Source organism: Homalodisca vitripennis, chromosome 5, assembly GCF_021130785.1.
Source record: "Homalodisca vitripennis isolate AUS2020 chromosome 5, UT_GWSS_2.1, whole genome shotgun sequence".
NCBI classification, from domain to species: domain Eukaryota; kingdom Metazoa; phylum Arthropoda; class Insecta; order Hemiptera; family Cicadellidae; genus Homalodisca; species Homalodisca vitripennis.
In genome coordinates this window covers 127,093,211-127,112,644 of record NC_060211.1, presented here as the reverse complement: position 1 = coordinate 127,112,644, position 19,434 = coordinate 127,093,211, and the positions used below count along the sequence as shown (strand labels likewise).

At 35.7% G+C, this 19,434-nt stretch overlaps 1 protein-coding gene across 1 annotated transcript; it reads left to right on the top strand.

Annotated features, from left to right (window-relative positions):
- The first annotated feature begins 2,399 nt into the window (after positions 1-2,399).
- Positions 2,400-15,509, top strand: LOC124362847 (cilia- and flagella-associated protein 20). The gene is made up of 2 exons (XM_046817705.1): positions 2,400-2,832; positions 15,191-15,509. The coding sequence occupies exons 1-2, from the start codon at positions 2,557-2,559 to the stop codon at positions 15,494-15,496; spliced, it is 582 nt and encodes a 193-aa protein (XP_046673661.1). The 5' UTR covers positions 2,400-2,556; the 3' UTR covers positions 15,497-15,509.
- The last annotated feature ends 3,925 nt before the right edge of the window (positions 15,510-19,434 follow it).

The following is a 19,434-nucleotide window of genomic DNA, read 5'->3' as shown; positions in this document are numbered from 1 at the left end:
CGTTATGAAGTAATTGCTCAAACATGGCTCATTCTAATCTCTTAATCATTAAAAAATTAACCACCCTTAATTGGAATTTGAACGTTTTGAAATGAAAGAAAATATAGATATTGACTGTATCTCTGAGACTCATTTTAAACAAAACGAACGTTTTAATGTCCGCGGCTATAATGTACACAAGGATGACAGATATGTGCCTAATGCATCTGGATGTGTTGCGATTTTTGTTAAAACAAAATGAATCATCATAATATATTTATTTGTAACAAGGCTTTTTTCAATCAAATTAGTTGGAATAAAGCTTACCTTAGAAACTGCTCATAAGATCAACTTTATTTCTGCCTACGAGTCACCAAATCCACGATTTAACGCAAAATCTTTTGAACTCTTTCATGGATAAACCTCTTATTCTATGTGACCCTAACTTTTAAACATCGTATTTTGGGCTGTAGAATCAACAACCCAAGCGTAGTTCGTCTCTGTGTCATTAATGACAATAATGTAATTATTTCTGCACACTCTAAGCTTACACATTACCCTTGGCTAAACAATTTTCATCCAGACATACTACACATTACACTACACCAATATTTCACAGCCCTGATATTGCAACGTTTTAAGTAAAATTAATTCTGATCGCTTTCCTATTATTTTAAACTTTTTCTTACGACCTTGTTACGAAATTGTTTTTTACTGATCTAGATAATCACTTTACTAATCCAGAACAGTCGATGGTATTGACAATGCTGTTAATATCTTTACGGAATGTTTAATGAGGTGAACTATAGGTACAATTGCTAGACTGTCAACTACAGACTAGTATTCCAAAGTCACACAGTTTCCTACATCCTCCAACGAGAATATTGTGATTGATTAAAGAGAAGAATAAATTGAAGTGTCCATGGTAGAGATATAGTCGTCCCTGTGGTTATCAACGATGGAACGAATTTAGTCGTATGGTGAAACCTAAGCTTATTTGTTTCCTTAGGACAAGAAGCTTATAAATTGCACCTAGTCCTATAAGGATCTGTGCGCTGCTTCCGGACTGACAGGATGGGTAAGGTTGCGGGCAGGGGTTGCCTCCTATCGAGGTTCATCAGGAAGAATTTAGGGCATCCCAAAGTCGTATCCCCTCTAAAGAAGAGGGCCAGCTCTGAACCAGCTTTTCCAGCCAAAGCAGGCAGGGGGTGGTACAACCTTGTTGAGGCTAGCAAGAATCTCTGATACATAGAGAACAGACCCCATGAACTCCAACAGTCATTTCCCGCAGTAGACTAGACCTATTGAATTACCCTTGCACCCCAGAATCTCGACATTTGTGATGAATGATTTACCGCTCCTGGACATCAATAAGGTTGCCCAGATCGGTAAGTGACACATCGGTTTTTACTGTGCCCAGTGGCAGGTTAAACTGGAAAGTATAAATCAGCGAGAAGTGATCCCTGATGGGTGAAACCTAAACTCGGTGAGTATCGAATTAATTCATATGATCCGTGTATCCGATATAGATCCTAGTGATTCGAATATGTGGCGTTCAACGAAATGACTTTTGTGAACTCGTACAATCATACCACCACCCAAACAACACAGTTTGATACTTGAGAGTGATGTGTAGAAGTGCAATGTATTTGCTGATCATTTTGAACAAGCATTCAGTCCTAATGCGATAGCTGACCCAAGAACTAACGAAACGTTGTAAAATTTCTGAATGGAACTCAGAGTGGTGTTGAGCAGCCTATAAAATGTGCATCACTATCTCAAAGAAGAAGTTTTATCAAAACACTCCCAAAACATCTCTGGGTATGATTTAATTACGAATCTAGTTTTAAAGAATTAAACACACAATTAATTTCAAATGTGTTTATTTCACCGGGGTATTTTTCGATGGCTTGGAAGCATGCTAAAATTACAGTCATCATCAAGCCCACAAAACCTATAGACTCCCGAATAACTACAGTCTGATCTGATCAGCCTTCTTTAATCAATTTCAACATTTCTTCATCATTCAGAATCGTCCTAAGCTGGCCTAATTTATTTTCTGACGACCTAAGTTATATAAGCTTATTATCTGTAGATTGTTTCTCAATACTTAAGCTTCACTTATCTCTTGATAGCTTGAAACTGAAATATTTCTTTGCCCTCGTCTGTCATCGCTATTTGGAACCTTTAGCTCTTTATAACACTACGTTCAGGCCAGAGATTTGGGTTCATAAGAGTATGTATTTGAACATTGGGTTAAGGTGTGTGTGGCTTACATCTACAAAACTTAATAAAGTCATGATTGGTTTGAGATTAGTTAAGCTCTAAGGACAGTATTTGAAACCTGTATTTTGTGCACAAAAAATCAGGTAACCACTAGCAACCCACCACACAACACAACACAACCCACCAGCCACCATAAGTTTTTTTTTAATTGTTTGGTCTGCCCTAATGGCGACGTTTGTGTTTTGTTTGGTTAAATTCGGCTTCGATTCAAGACGAATTGGAAGAAAGTAATAGTGGTGTTTCTGAAGTGGTATTTGTAAAGTGTACTCAAGTATTATATACTTCTAAATAATGTTTAAAAACACATTTCAGAGTGGGTTTTTGTCAATTCTGTACAGTATTGGAAGTAAACCATTACAGATTTGGGATAAAAAAGTGCGGAATGGACATATAAAAAGAATAACAGATAACGATATTCAGTCTCTTGTTTTGGAAATAGTAGGAACTAATGTCAGTACAACATTTATTACATGCCCAGCCGATCCTAAAAAAACTTTGGGTATCAAACTACCATTTTTGGTTATGATAATTAAAAACCTCAAGAAATACTTCACATTTGAAGTTCAGGTAATTTGAATAATAGAATAAATATTGTATATTTCAGATGTTAGGGGTGGACTTTAAAAAGAAACCTACACTCTTGTTTTTTTTTTTTTTTTAGAATAGGCTAGTTACAATAATTCGATATTACAATTTATTTACCTAATTATTTACTTTAGCTACTTCAGAATATTTGTCAAAATTTCAACTTAAAATAAGAAAATAAATGTGTAGTATAGCCTATTAGTGTAATAGATATAAAAGTTAGGAACGCCTATACAACAACAGAATTTACACCGACGTGAAACTGGCCATAGATTCCATCCATAAAAAGAACGAGTACCGGGAACTAGTTCCTAAATGAATCCTAACCTAGTTCATCAACTCAAACCATACAAAATATATATTTAATTAATAACGTGATGATAAGTACTACAAATAAAGATTTTAAATGAACAAACAGTACTTTTATGATAATAATCCCCTTTTATAGCCGCAATTTTCAAGACTATACTCAATTAAAAGGCAAGTTTTGAGAAACCCTATAAAAGGGCCCATACCTTAAAAACGTACAAACCAATTTTGATAAAACTTTCTACACACACTCACTACATGGTCTACTATACTAAAAAACAAGCCTCATTCTTAGGCCACGCCTATTTCCGGAGCCACAATAACTTTATAGGCCAAATGCTGACAAAAACCAATATATCTAGGTTATGTGCTAAAAAAATGTAATCTATTAAATCAACTCACCTGGAAAATCGTAGAGCATATTTAGGTTAATCCTCGCATACATATTGTAGCCACTTTATACATTCTTACATTCATACTTTACATTCATTTGAAGTAACTGTAAGATAAACTTACTTTTAGGTAAACACTTTTTAACACTACTTTAACACACTAACTTTTACTTTTACTTTAACACACTACTTTTACACTTTTTAAACACTACACTAAACAACTAATAACAACTATTCCATACGGTTTCTTCTGCCAGTTTTCATTATAATATATTGAATGTGCAGAATAAATTGCATTTAACCTACGCCAGGGACGGTTCACTGCTAAATGCCGGAGCTACCGAACCACTGTCCACTAACGGTGAGACGGTATTTCAGTAATCAGTACTTTGTAACGGTTACTTTTCTACAGTATCTGGAACGTTTACTGAGAACTAAAAATACAGACAACAGGTACTTTGTATCTAGTACTCTGTTACAAGGTACAAATATTTTCTCGTTCGGTTTACTTTACTAGTCCTGAAGTATAAAATAGAATTTATTTTTGAAAATATTACAATAACACATTATATGCATTGGTATACACAATGTACAAACCTAATGAGCAAACTTAAATAAAATGTAACATTCTTGTAAAATAAAATTAAAACAAAAACACTCGTAAATTAAAAGAAAATATTTTTCAAAAATAACTAAGGCCTCTAGAGGCAAGTGCCTGTGGAGAGGTTCCTTTTATTACAAAAATATTTTTTAGCTCAAAGAAAATTTCAATAAAACTTTAATTTTTTATAAGCTTCTAAAAAAAAATTGGATTAAAAGTGTGCTGCTGCAGTTACAAAGCAAATGAAAATCCACTTAAATAAATTCCAAACTAAAATTTACTGTTACTTTCTTTAATTAACTAGGAATCTATGCAGAGAAGAAAATCTAATTTATCAAAACCCAATAACCACTTCTTTAATGTTTTTGAAAATAACTTTATATCTCACAAACTAATAATTGAAGAAATTATACTAAACATTTTAGGTCCCAAAAAACAATACAATAACTATTTGAAAAAAATGCTAAGTTAGGCTTTGGAACTGGTATTGGTTCTTGCTTTCTTAATTTGTTTTTGTAATTATTTTTTAATTCTGGTAAATTGCCACTTATGACATAAAATATTTTAAAACTTTATAAACAAACATATATTTAAGGGAAAAATATTTTAAATCAACAAAAAGAGGAAAAGATTTCTCCATTCTTCGTTTTCGTTTAATCAAACCTTATGAATTTCTTTTTGTTGAGTTAGAAGTGGCTTTTAGATTTGTTTCATAGGCTCCACCCCAACAAAATATTCCCATTTATTCCCATATCATCCCAATTATTTTTCACATACGATAAAGCTGTATCGTCTGCAAAAGATGTAATATTTCCATTTAAATTTGAATCACAAAGATCATTTATGTAGATTATAAAAAGTACTGGGCCTAAAACTGACCCTTGAGGTACGCCACATTGTATAAACCCGAAGTCACTAAAAGAATTAATTAATTTTGACACATTGTTTTCTCTTTGTTAAATAGCTAACAAACCAATAATAAAATATTCCCCCGAATACCACATCCGTATAACTTTTGTAAAAGAATTGTGTGATCTACAGTATCAAACGCTTTTTTTAATATCTAAAAATAAACCACTAACTTTCTGCCCTGAATTTATTCCTGTATACACATTTATCTATGAAGCTTTTTAATGCTGCTTCAGTATTTAAACCTTTCCTAAAACCAAATTGATTGTTGCTGAAAAAATTAGTTTTTTCTAGAAATTTAATTAGCTTTTTTCTTCATTAACTTTTCAAACACTTTAGCAAAGGTAGAAAGTAAAGAGATTGGTCTGTAGTTATTACAGTCGGTAATTAGGCCACTCTTATGTAAAGGAGATATCACTACAGCTGTTTACAGAAGTACTCATAAAACTGTGTTTAATTAAATAAACAGTGTTTATTAGGGAATATACTACTCAGTATTTTTCAGCGTTAAAAATTACTGATTTAAAGTTCTTCTAGTATTTAAAACGTTACAAATATGAAATACTGATTTAGAGTTCTAGTATTTAAAACGTGAACAGTAAGGAAATAATGCTGGTTTCAAGTATCCAGTGTTTGTACTCAGTATCGCCGAGTAACTTGATTTGTTATGTAATACATCAAATGATAAATTCAAGAATATTGTCATAGCCGGAGATGTTAACATCAATGTTTTGAACAAAGACAGTACATATAGGAATTGTTTTAGTATTTTAAATTCTTATAACTTAGTTTATAAAGTAAATTTTCCTACTAGAGTTACCTCCGAGTCAGAAACCAGCATAGATAACTTCCTTACTAATATTACAACTGAGAAATTAAAAAACATCTGGCCTTATAAACATGTATATCATTATGGCATTTGGCCTATAAAGTTATTGTGGCTCCGGAAATAGGCGTGGCCTAAGAATGAGGCTTGTATTTTAGTATAGTAGACCATGTAGTGAATGTGTACAGAAAGTTTTATCAAAATTGGCTCGTACGTTTTTGAGATATGGCTGTCCATAGATTGGTTTTTGTCAGCACTTGGCCTGTAAAATCGACGTGCTCCGGAAATAGGCGTGGCCTAAGAATGAGGCTTATATTTTAGTATACTAGACCATGTAGTGAATGTGTACAGAAAGTTTTATCAAAATTGGCTCGTACATTTTTGAGATATGGCCGTCCATAGATTGGTTTTTGTCAGCACTTAGCCTGGTAAAATCGATGTGGCTCCGGAAATAGGCGTGGCCTAAGAATGAGGCTTATATTTTAGTATACTAGACCATGTAGTGAATGTGTACAGAAAGTTTTATCAAAATTGGCTCGTACATTTTTGAGATATGGCCGTCCATAGATTGGTTTTTGTCAGCACTTGGCCTGTAAAATCGACGTGGCTCCGGAAATAGGCGTGGCCTAAGAATGAGGCTTTTATTTTAGTATACTAGACCATGTAGTGAATGTGTACAGAAAGTTTTATCAAAATTGGCTCGTACATTTTTTGAGATATGGCCGTCCATAGATTGGTTTTTGTCAGCACTTAGCCTGTAAAATCGATGTGGCTCCGGAAATAGGCGTGGCCTAAGAATGAGGCTTATATTTTAGTATAGTAGACCATGTAGTGAATGTGTACAGAAAGTTTTATCAAAATTGGGCTCGTACGTTTTTGAGATATGGCTGTCCATAGATTGGTTTTTGTCAGCACTTGGCCTGTAAAATCGATGTGGCTCCGGAAATAGGCGTGGCCTAAGAATGAGGCTTATATTTTAGTATACTAGACCATGTAGTGAATGTGTACAGAAAGTTTTATCAAAATTGGCTCGTACATTTTTGAGATATGGCCGTCCATAGATTGGTTTTTGTCTGCACTTGGCCTGTAAAATCGATGTGGCTCCGGAAATAGGCGTGGCCTAAGAATGAGGCTTGTATTTTAGTATACTAGACCATGTAGTGAATGTGTACAGAAAGTTTTATCAAAATTGGCTCGTACGTTTTTGAGATATGGCCGTCCATAGATTGGTTTTTGTCAGCACTTGGCCTGTAAAATCGATGTAGCTCCGGAAATAGGCGTGGCCTAAGAATGAGGCTTATATTTTAGTATACTAGACCATGTAGTGAATGTATACTGATAGTTTTTATCAAAATTGGCTCGTACATTTTGAGATATGGCCGTCCATAGATTGGTTTTTGTCAGCACTTGGCCTGTAAAATCGATGTGGCTCCGGAAATAGGCGTGTGGCCTAAGAATGAGGCTTATATTTTAGTATACTAGACCATGTAGTGAATGTGTACAGAAAGTTTTATCAAAATTGGCTCGTACATTTATGAGATATGGCCTTCCATAGATTGGTTTTTGTCAGCACTTGGCCTGTAAAATCGATGTAGCTCCGGAAATAGGCGTGGCCTAAGAATGAGGCTTATATTTTAGTATACTAGACCATGTAGTGAATGTGTACAGAAAGTTTTATCAAAATTGGCTCGTACATTTTTGAGATATGGCCGTCCATAGATTGGTTTTTTGTCAGCACTTGGCCTGTAAAATCGATGTGGCTCCGGAAATAGGCGTGGCCTAAGATATGAGGCTTATATTTTAGTATACTAGACCATGTAGTGAATGTGTACAGAAAGTTTTATCAAAATTGGCTCGTACATTTTTGAGATATGGCCGTCCATAGATTGGTTTTTGTCAGCACTTGGCCTGTAAAAATCGATTGTAGCTCCGGAAATAGGGCGTGGCCTAAGAATGAGGCTTATATTTTTAGTATACTAGACCATGTAGTGAATGTGTACAGAAAGTTTTATCAAAATTGGCTCGTACATTTTTGAGATATGGCCGTCCATAGATTGGTTTTTGTCAGCACTTGGCCTGTAAAATCGATGTAGCTCCGGAAATAGGCGTGGCCTAAGAATGAGGCTTATATTTTAGTATACTAGACCATGTAGTGAATGTGTACAGAAAGTTTTATCAAAATTGGCTCGTACATTTTTGAGATATGGCCGTCCATAGATTGGTTTTTGTCAGCACTTGGCCTGTAAAATCGATGTGGCTCCGGAAATAGGCGTGGCCTAAGAATGAGGCTTATATTTTTAGTATACTAGACCATGTAGTGAATGTGTACAGAAAGTTTTATCAAAATTGGCTCGTACATTTTTGAGATATGGCCGTCCATAGATTGGTTTTTGTCAGCACTTGGCCTGTAAAATCGATGTAGCTCCGGAAATAGGCGTGGCCTAAGAATGAGGCTTATATTTTAGTATACTAGACCATGTAGTGAATGTGTACAGAAAGTTTTATCAAATTTGGCTCGTACATTTTTGAGATATGGCCGTCCATAGATTGGTTTTTGTCAGCACTTGGCCTGTAAAATCGATGTGGCTCCGGAAATAGGCGTGCCTAAGAATGAGGCTTGTATTTTTAGTATACTAGGACCATGTATTGAATGTGTACAGAAAGTTTTATCAAAATTGGCTCGTACATTTTTGAGATATGGCCGTCCATAGATTGGTTTTTGTCAGCCACTTGGCCTGTAAAATCGATGTAGCTCCCGGAAATAGGCGTGGCCTAAGAATGAGGCTTGTATTTCAGTATACTAGACCATGTAGTGAATGTGTACAGAAAGTTTTATATCAAAATTGGCTCGTAAGTTTTTGAGATATGGCCGTCCATAGATTGGTATTTGTCCAAAAATAGAAGAGGTCTAAAATGAGGGTAGTAATATAATAACAGTAGACCATGTATTCAAAAGTAATGTATTAAGTTATAATCTATAGATATTTTTGTATTTGTTCTTTTTTTAAATTATAAAAATTTAATTTTAATATATAATTTAATCCTGAAGTGATTGAACTGGTTTCAGGAACTAGGTTAGTTGTAGTTCAGGAACTAGGTCAGGAGTAGTTCATGAACCCAGGTTAGGATTCAAGTCAGCGGATTAGTTCTTTTTTATGGATCGAATCTATGGCCAGTTTCACACTGCTGAATTTACAACAGAAACACTGCAAGTAGATGAGTATGAAGTTTGGATTTGGCTGGGAAATAGTGTAAAGCGCAACCATTTTTACTTTTTTATTCTTTTTATTTATATAGTTTTTACATTATTTTCTTTGGTTGTATTTGTTATTTTTAGTTTTATTTTATTTTAATAATATTGTAAACATATAGACTACTGATGGTCAGGGGCATTTCGGTTTAGCCTTGTATCGGAAAGGGGTACTCACATGATCGGAGCTCAAATTTAGGTTCTACTCGAGGGTGTTTTTCTTTATTTTCCAGCAATGCGAGATGGTGCCAATTCTTTCCTCTATTTCATGAAAGCAGGTACTCATTTATATAAAGCTGTACAAGTTATAAATTTTGTAAGGTTTCTTTGATATCTAAGTCTAGGCAATAGTTGGTTTTGTTGTTTTGTAATGTTGGTGTTAAATTTATGTTTTTAAATTGTGATGTAAGAGATTCTTCTTGTTACAGTAATTTATTATAGCCTAACTCTCATTATGAACGATTTTTACATATAGAAGTTGTATAATAGGCTATATTGAATTGTTTGATAAAAAAAACCGAATAACGAGTGTAGGCCGCTTATTAAAGTCTCCCTGATGTTATCATTAGGCCAAATGCTTAGTAGGCTACCCTTAATTTTATTTTTTGGTTTGCTCAGAGTTTTTAATTAATTTACATTGGGTAATCTTATTAGGCTATTTAACTCTTTCATGTTAACCATTTTTCCCGATTTTTCATGTTGTAGGAATAAACTATTATATATGTAAGAGTAAAGAAACTAAAGTCTATGTTATATTACAAGAGGAAGTATTTATATGAGTGTTGATTAGGTTAATTTGGTTGCAGTATAGTAAATGGCCACCATCACAATTGTATCACGGTAGTTTACCAAATTATGGATTAATTATTGCTAGCTCTCTTTAATACATTGAATAACAATGTTGTTCCAAATTAATTCAAACAAAGTGAATTTGTATGGTATTTGAGTAGGCTAATGGTTAAAGTAAAATGACGATGTATATGTGTTATAGTTAGTGCCGCCATTAGTCAATAACGAAACACATGATTTTAATTCTAAATATATTTCCAAACACGATTTTACTTTCAATTAATTTTGAGCAAACCAAATTAAGTTTTATGCTTTTGAATCGTATTATGGTGAAGCTATACTTTGATACGTAAAATAAATGTATCTGTTTCAGATTTTATAAAATAACTAAACTATATTTAAACGACATTTAATCAGCGTAGTACTTACGATTACTTCAATCTGAAATGGCATTTCTCCAGTTACTGATGCCAGCAAAAGTACATTTATCAATAATTAAAAAGTCATAGTTTGTTTGATTTTAATTAAAATAGTACATGATTTTTTATTACATTGAATTGTCACTAGCAACAGCTGGCAATGATAACTAGTCTGTATAAAGAAAGCTGGGGATGTCATATTCGATAGTATCAATATTTAAAATTAATAATCATAATCTGATTGTGTTGGTGGCCGCTTATTATACTGTAGCCATATCGATGATTCGATTGTGGTGATGGCCACTTATTATGTTGCAGCTGTTAATGAACTGACTTACCTGAGAGCCAACCTTCTGAGGGTTTACCAATATTCTTAGGGGATTTTCCCTTATTAATGGAATGTTTTTTTAGGTATTTCCTCACAATTAGCTAATATTGCTATTTGATTTAATTTCATAAATGCTTTGCATTTGAAAAATAAAAAAATTGAAATGGTTCTTTTACCCTACCTTTTAAATTACTAATAAAAATTGCCTATAATATATAAAACTGTCTATTACTAAAAATATGTAATTGCACATGATGTGTCCAGTGATAAGTTTTCTTTAAAAAGATAATTTGTTTTAAAAGTGTTAAAAGTGATTTAATAATGAAGAAACTGAATATTGTCATAACTTAGCACAGCTAGACTGGCTGATAGTTTATTTTGAGTGATTATCTGACACTTTATCAAGTAGAAACCCTAGTCTTGAAATGTCTGTGTGATTTTACTTTCTGGAATGATTTTATTTAACAAAAGAGACTGACAGTTTACAAAACATTTTAAGACAACATTTCCGTATCCGACAGTCTTTCAAGCGGAGGTCGCAGCCATTATGGAATGTGCTCGTAAGAATCTTCGTCTGCGATATAGGGGCAAGACGATTAACATTTTCACAGACAGTCAGGCAGCACTGAAGGCGCTGGATTCCTGTGCAATCAAATCCAAACTGGTTTGGGATTGCTATCAGACCGTTTCCTCCCTTGCCAGAATCAACAATGTAACCGTCTGTTGGGTTCCTGGTCATGAGGGGATTCTTGGGAACGAAAGAGCTGATGCCCTGGCCAACCAGGGCTCAGCAACAATTATGACGGGCCCTCAACCATTCTGCGGTGTTCCAAGGTGTGAATCCTCTAGGGTTGTCTCGAAATGGATTCGCGCGGAGCATGGTAGAAGGTGGAGGTTGCATCCGGGTTTGAGAGTGAGTAGAATGGTATTACAGTCACCTTCCTCCAAGGTGGCCTCGGACCTTCTCTCATTAAACAGATCAATGTCTTCTAAGGTCATTGGTCTCATTACGGGGCATGGTCACCTGAAGAAGCATCTACACAGAGTTGGCATCCTTCAGGAGGATCCGCTCTGTGGAAGGTGTAATGAGCAGGAGGAGACTGCTGAGCACCTGCTCTTTGATTGCCCAGCAATAGCAAGAGAGCGGTATGCCATCTTTGGTAGCTTGAACAGGGGTGGCGAGTTTTCCCAGGAGGACTTGATAGGTTGTTTTCGGCGGTTTGTTGAACTGCTGAGGTTGTAGACTGGAAGTCCTCATGGTGTTTCCGGGGTGCGCAAAAGGCCCTTGAGGCTTAAGTGCATGGCAGTAGGCCGCCCCAGAGAAAAAAAAAAAAAAAAAAAAGACAACATTTTGTTTTATTTGTTTTCAAAATAATTATTAAAGCTTGTACAACAAAATGTAAACTGGCTCCCGTTTTTACAGTTTTGTTTGTAAGAAATAAACCCCACTATCCATTATCTATTTTGTTTTTACTGACTGTGTTCTCGGTTTATCTGGATCACTTTTGATACCACCTAATCTGAATAAATGAAATTGATTCAAATTAATCTGGATAATGAAGTTGTACTGTACTATGTGAATTGACAAAAAAAAAATATATATATATGGGTAGGGTACGATAAGCGGACCCGGTTTTTTATATCGAAGAATGCAATCATCGATACCTAATATTCGCATCTAAAATCCTAGACTATCGATCGATATAAAAGTATCTATAGTTCTCAATAACAATCATATGTTTTAATGTAAAATATGGATTTAATATTTACAGTGATGAAACAAATTATTATAAGCAAAATCAGGAAAACTGAACATGACCATATTTGCTCTTCTCACAGTTACAGTTGTTTCATTTCCACAAATTTCACATAATGGATTTTTCGGTACGAGTCCAACATGTTGAAGCCACGTAAAACATGTCATCATCTTTCAAAGCAATGTTGTGTAGTTTTCTAAAATTGTCTGCCATTTTTAATAATCAAATGTTACTTATATGTAAAATTGAAATATTACCTTACGTGTATTATTTGAAAGTGTTTACAGTTGTTAATATAGATTATTTAAGTTATTTGTTCAAAATAATTAATCAGTATTGATTGATTATATCGGTGGTTATGATTAAGTAATATCGTTTGCCAATTTCAATATAAAAAACCATGTCCGCTTATCGTATTCTACCCATATATATTTCTCCAGGAAACCATTTTTCAAAAAACAGTTATTTCATATGAGTTTCTGAAACAATTGTAATTTTCCAAGAGAAAACAATGCAGAGTAAAATTTCATTAAACCAGCACCTGATAGCTTAGCACACCTTTTGGGAAAAGCAACATTTTCCCAGACGCAAAACGTCAATCATTTAATACGCAACGATATTTTTTCTGTACGTGGTGGGCACACTGTTTAGGCTGGCGCAGAGAAGAAGGTATGCTTCATATTCGGCCGAGTTTGGGTGATATCTATTAGACTCGAGTTACGTGTGTGACTGACAATGGCTTTCGGCTGTCAGCCTGTGTAACCAATTGCACTTGCGTATTTTTAATTTGCTTAAACTGATTTATTCACCCAAAAACTCACCAAACTACATTTTCTGAAACTAGACTTAATTTGTGACCATTAGGCAATCTTGGAATTTGAAATTTATTTACTGAATGATATTTACCAGGCACATTCCCCCCCTTTCTTATATACAAACTAACAAAATATATTTCCCCACTCACTGTAAAAAATTCAAATGAAAATATTTACTATAGTTGCTTTATTGATTTTGCTGTTCATTGTGAATAAAATGACACCAACAAATACAGTTAGGTTTGTAGTATAAACAATTTTTTTACAGATTTTAGAAAAATAAAATAATTAAAAATTTAATATGTAGCAACATATTAAATGATTGTACTGTACTGTGGTTTAGGACAATGTACAAATTATATAATATGTTAAACTTTTTGAAAATTTGAGTGGTTTGGAAATATTATTACACCTTGATTTTGATTTTCTATTAATTTCAATATTATATTAGTTCATATGAAAAAGAGCATATTATTTTCACTGATTAACGTAATACTTATTTTAAAATTCATTATAGACTACATAATTTGAGTACCATAAATAGTGTGGATATACGAGGTATGACTATTAAATAACGGGACTGATATTGTAAACAAATTTATTTTCATTTTAAACATAATTACTTATTATCACCTTCAATATACACCCCTTCTCTATCCCTGCAACGCTCCATGCGAATTTTCCATTGTTGGAAACAATGCTGAAAGTCATCTTCTGTCAACTCTTTCAGGAGTCTTGCCGCTTTTTCTTGAACAGCTTCTACGGATTCAAATTTCGTACCTTTCAATGCAGATTTCGCCTTAGGGAAAAGATAAAAGTCGCATGGTGCTAGGTCTGGCGAGTAAGGTGGATGTTCTAACACTGGGATGCTGTACTTGGTCAGAAACCGCTTGACAGATAACGCGGAATGAGCTGGCGCATTGTCTTGGTGCAAAATCCATGATTTGTCCTTCCACATTTCAGGTCGTTTTTTTCTTACTCTTTCACGTAGTTTATTAAGTACCTCAAGATAGTAATGTTGATTAATTGTTTGACCTTCAGGAACCCAGTGAAGGTACACAATCCCACGAATTTCGAAAAAAACAATCATTATTGCTTTAAATTTTGACTTGCTCATTCTTGCTTTTTTGGCTCTCGGTGAAGTTGAGGTTTTCCAATGCATGGATTGGCGCTTCGTTTCCGGATCATAAGTAAAAATCCACGATTAATCGCATGTTATTATTCTTTCCAATAAATTTGGGTCATTTTCAATGGCATTCAAAGTGTCAGTACAAACATTTTTACGAGCTGCTTGTTGATTAATCATAAGAATTTTTTGTACCATTTTTGCACACACTTTTCGCATGTTCAAATTGTTATGTAAAATTTGCCGTACACATTCTTTATCAATGCCTACAGATTCAGCAACTGCACGAATGCTTAATCGTCGGTCAGACCGAATCAAATTAGCAACTTTTTCGACATTGTCTTCCGTTTTTGATGTTGAAGGACGACCTGGTTGCGAATCATCTTCAACGTCTTGTCGACCATCTTGAAAACGCTTAAACCATTCAAAAACACGAGTCCGCGATAAACATTCACTCACATACACTTCTTTTACTAAATTATAGGTTTCGGTAGCGGTTTTTCCAAGTTTAACGTGAAATTTAATAACAATTCGTTGCTCTATTATTACGCTAACCATTTTTCCGGCAAAACAAAATAACAACACTTACATAAATGAAGGTTATGACACAACAATGTTGTTTACAGAAACGAGACTAACTGCATTCTGAAGAGGAAGTCTCAACCTACACAGCTGTTGGTCTTTGTTGGTTGGTGCATGCGCACTCTCGTTCCACTGCAGCGTCAGTCCCGTTATTTAATAGCCATACCTCGTATTCTATATTTTTATTTTTCTCATACTAATACTTTCAAATTATTTAACTTCCATGTTTTGTTGTAGGTATTAGATGACAAAAATGTCAGAAGAAGGTTTAGAGCAAGCAATTATCAATCCACTACGCGTGTGAAGCCCTTCATTTGTACAATGCCCATGAGATTAGACGATGGTTGGAACCAGATTCAATTCAACTTGGCCGACTTTACCAGAAGAGCATATGGAACAAACTACATTGAGACGCTTCGAGTGCAGATACACGCAAATTGTAGGATACGTAGAGTTTACTTCTCCGACCGTCTCTACTCTGAAGATGAACTGCCTGCTGAGTTTAAGTTGTTTTTACCAATACAAAATAAAGTTAAACAGTGAAGTTGAAATACAGTGTGATGTGTTTTAATTTTATACCACCACCAAGACCAGTGTAACTTCAACCTTTACATGTTAAAAACGTGTTTATGCTTTTTGTCTTAATCAAATTTGATTTTGTTTGAAAAAGTGAATATTTTAAACAAGTGAATTTTTGTAACTATTGGTGAATAATTACTAATGCTATGTAAATGTTAACTTTGTTTTTCTTAAAAATTAAATTTTAAACAAGAAGCATGCAATATTTTGTATAATTTATATACAGTAGAATACGAATTATAATATTCCAATTTAGGTACCTTGATTATTTAGTACCTTCCAATTATGAGCTTCTAATTTAAGAACCTTGAAGTATGAAATCAAAATTAAAGGGTTCGGAGAAAAAATAGTGCTAACCATAATTTTTTACTAAACTGGACTGCCAACGCCATGTTTGAGAACTACAAGCAGCACTGACTAGTTTTCATTAAGTTCCACTAGAGTGTGCACACTATATCAGTTGCAATGTCTTTCCTCAACTGTTTTCATTGAATGTTTTGAGAAAAGTAGTTTTAAGTAACAGCACAACATGGAGCATAACAGACTGTGTAAAAAAAACTTTCTCTTAAATATTCTCATTATTTATACGATTCTGATGATTCATCTTATACAAATGGATGACACAGATAGCGATCCAGACTTCTACTAGAGAATGAAACCTTTTGTTCACAGTTTGAGGTTAGTTTTGTTTGGCATTATATTAGCGCCAACCTATAAGGTAATGGATTTGAGGTTAGCATTTAAGCTTCTGCATGATGACCAAATGAAGTTAACATAGATCGTATGTGATAAAAGTTTTTTAATATTGTTAGTTGAAACCCAAACCACTTCGATTGATCTCCATTATCTCCTATTTTTACGAAAAAGCGCCAAAACTTATCTTGATGCTTGGCACTATGTTCCATTGGATTAACTTGTGTTGGTAGTTGGGACTTTGTCTCCCTCAACATGTGTGTTCTATTTTTCTGGTGAATTAAAATGAATTATTTCTCTTTTGTGGTTTATATTAACACTTTATTTGAATATTTTAAGGACTTTTATAACTTGTAAACAAAAAATTAAAAATAAAACTAGTTGAGAAATGTAACAAATAGCATAGACTATTTTATTTCTCAAAATCCTTATGAAATTCTTGCAACAAATGAGGAGGAAGAGGAAGGCGTAGGTGAATTAAATAGAAACAATTTGAGTAACTCAAATAAAATGTTAATATGTGCAGGCAGCCATGGTCGGGACTTAAACTGGCATAAATTGAATGCAAGAATCCTTTGAAGTTGTTGGTTTTGTTAAGCCAGGAGGATGTGCAAGCAAGTTTTAAATAGTGGCTTAGTTTGAGAGAATCTGGATACAAATGATTTTTTAGTGATTATGTGTGGCTCGAACGATGTAGCTAATAACGAGGCTAACGAAGCTCTTGAAAAAATAGAAGTAACTCTGATTAGTATTACACAACCAAATATTGTTTTGATAGATTTGCCTAAATGAAGGGACTTTTATGAGGATGATCTTGTGTGGATACTGAAATACCAAAGACCAGCGCAAATCTAAAAAATCTATGTAACAGGTTTCCCACTGTTACTCTTGTAGAGGCCAGCAAAGCCAAAAGGCGATTCCATACATGTCATGGGCAACACTTCAATGATGCAGGAAAGGAATGGCTTGCCAAACTTATTGTGGAAGCAGCGACAGGAAGAAAAATGCAGTCACAACACCCGCATCTGACGGATGAGCAGTCTCCACCACCAGGCACCAAGACTTCATCGGGAAGTTCCAGCTCAGCGTTTCTAGGCCAAAACCCCTAGGGGAACTTTTCTGCTATACCAATTAGTGTTCTGCATTTAAATGTACAGTCGATTAGAAGTAAGTAGTATAAATTGTAATGTTTTAACACACTTAATAAACATTGGCTATGTGGACAAGAAATCTCATTTTATGTTCCTTGTGGTTGTAGTTTAGCTGCTGTTTACTGTAGGAAAAATCTACATACCAGATATATGAGGTGACAGGATAATATAAAGGCTGTTCAAAAAGTATTGGACCTTCTGTCTTTCACTTAAACGAATGAAGCGCTGGCGGCCAAGCTTAGTGAAGATGTAGAAGGGACTATCAAGCACGTGCATGCACTGTTTCGTATAATTACAAAGCTTCAGTCGCCAGCAGTCAGCCTAGTAGTGTAGACCTGTCTGTTGTGTTCAGCGGTTTTTATATAGTTATAAAATTACAGAAAAACTTTTGAGCAGCGTTACTGCCTAAAATTTTTCCAAAAGCTTTTCTTTTTTTTCATTGGGGCGGCCTACTGCCATGCACTTAAGCCTCAAGGGCTTTTTGCGCACCCCGGAAATACACCATGAGGCCCACCAGTCTACAATTTCAGCAGTTCCACAAACCGCCAAAAACAACATATCTGGTCCTCCTGGGAAAATTCACCACCCTTGTCCAAACTACCAAAGATGGCATACCGCTCCCTTGCTATTGAAGGGCAGTCAAAGAGCAGGTGCTCAGCAGTTTCCTCCTGCTCATTACACCTTCTACATAGCGGATCCTCCTGAAGGATGCAACTGTGAAGATGTTTCCTCAGGTGACCATGCCCCGTGATGAGACCAATAACCTGAGAAGACATTGATCTATTTAATGAGAGAAGGTCCGATGCCACCCTGAAGGAAGGTGACTGTAATACCATTCTACACATTCTCAAGCCCGGATGCAATCTCCACCTTCTCTCATGTTCCGCGCAAATCCATTTCGAGACAACCCTAGAGGATTCACACCTTGGAACACCGCAGAACGGTTTGAGGGCCCGTCATAATTGTCACTGAGCCTCGGTTGGCCAGGGCATCAGCTCTTTCGTTCCCAGGAATCCCCTCATGACCAGGAACCCAACAAATGGTCACATTGTTGATTCTGGCAAAGGAACAAACGGCCTAATAGCAATCCCAAACCAGTTTGGATTTGATCACGCAAGAGTCCGGTGCCATCAGCGCTGCCTGACTGTCCGTGAACATATTAATCGTCTTTCTCCTATATCGCAGACGAAGATTCTCACGAGCACATTCCATAATAGCTGCAACCTCCGCTTGAAATTACTGTCGGATACAGACCCATAGGGACCACCAGTTCCCTACATGGTCTCACTCCCAAAATCCCAGCGCCTGTGCCGCTTTTTGTTTTAGAGCCGTCTGTGAACCATTCAAGCCCCGCTGGTGGAAGAGGTTTCCTTCCCTCTGACCAATCATCCCTAGAGGGTACAACAATCCTAAAGGGTTTGTCAAAGGAAAACTTTTGTGGCATCTGATCAGAGATCATATGCAGAGCATCCTCCTGTATCAGGGTGCTATTTCTACAGTGCCCACCGATGCAGACCAACCAGAGTCCCATCTGCTGAAGACAGTAGGCACTCCTCCTGGCCATAGCCCGAATGACAATGTCCAGTGGGGCGAGGTTAAGACAACAGTCCAGAGCTGCGCCTGGTGCACTAGGAAATGCCCTAGTGATAGCAAGGCAGGCCATCCTTTGGATACCCGCCAGACGAGCTAACCACCATCTTGGCCACCAGACGACAGTTCCATACATTAGTGCAGGTCTGACCACGGAAACATAAAGCCAGTACAAGAGTACAAACTCACGTCTGCATTGCATTAGAGACCATTTCCCCCTGGCAATAACCCTTTCTAGATGAGGCCCCCAGTTAAGAACCCTATCTAGGATCACGCCCAGGTACTTGACCTCGAACTTCAGCTCAATGGAAGAGCCTTTGAATAGAAAGGGACCAATGCCCTCCATATGTCGCCTCCTAGTAAAGGCAACCACAGCAGCCTTGGCGGGGTTGACAGTGAGGCCAACCTCATCACACCAATTTCCCACCATGTTCAGAGCAGCATTGGTCAGTTCCGTGATTGTTGTGT

Coding starts and splice junctions, on each gene's coding strand:
- LOC124362847 (XM_046817705.1), top strand. CDS start 2,557: ATGTTTAAAAACACATTTCAGAGTGGGTTTTTGTCAATTCTGTACAGT. Junction 2,833..15,190: donor ACTTCACATTTGAAGTTCAG/GTAATTTGAATA, acceptor GTTTTGTTGTAG/GTATTAGATGACAAAAATGT.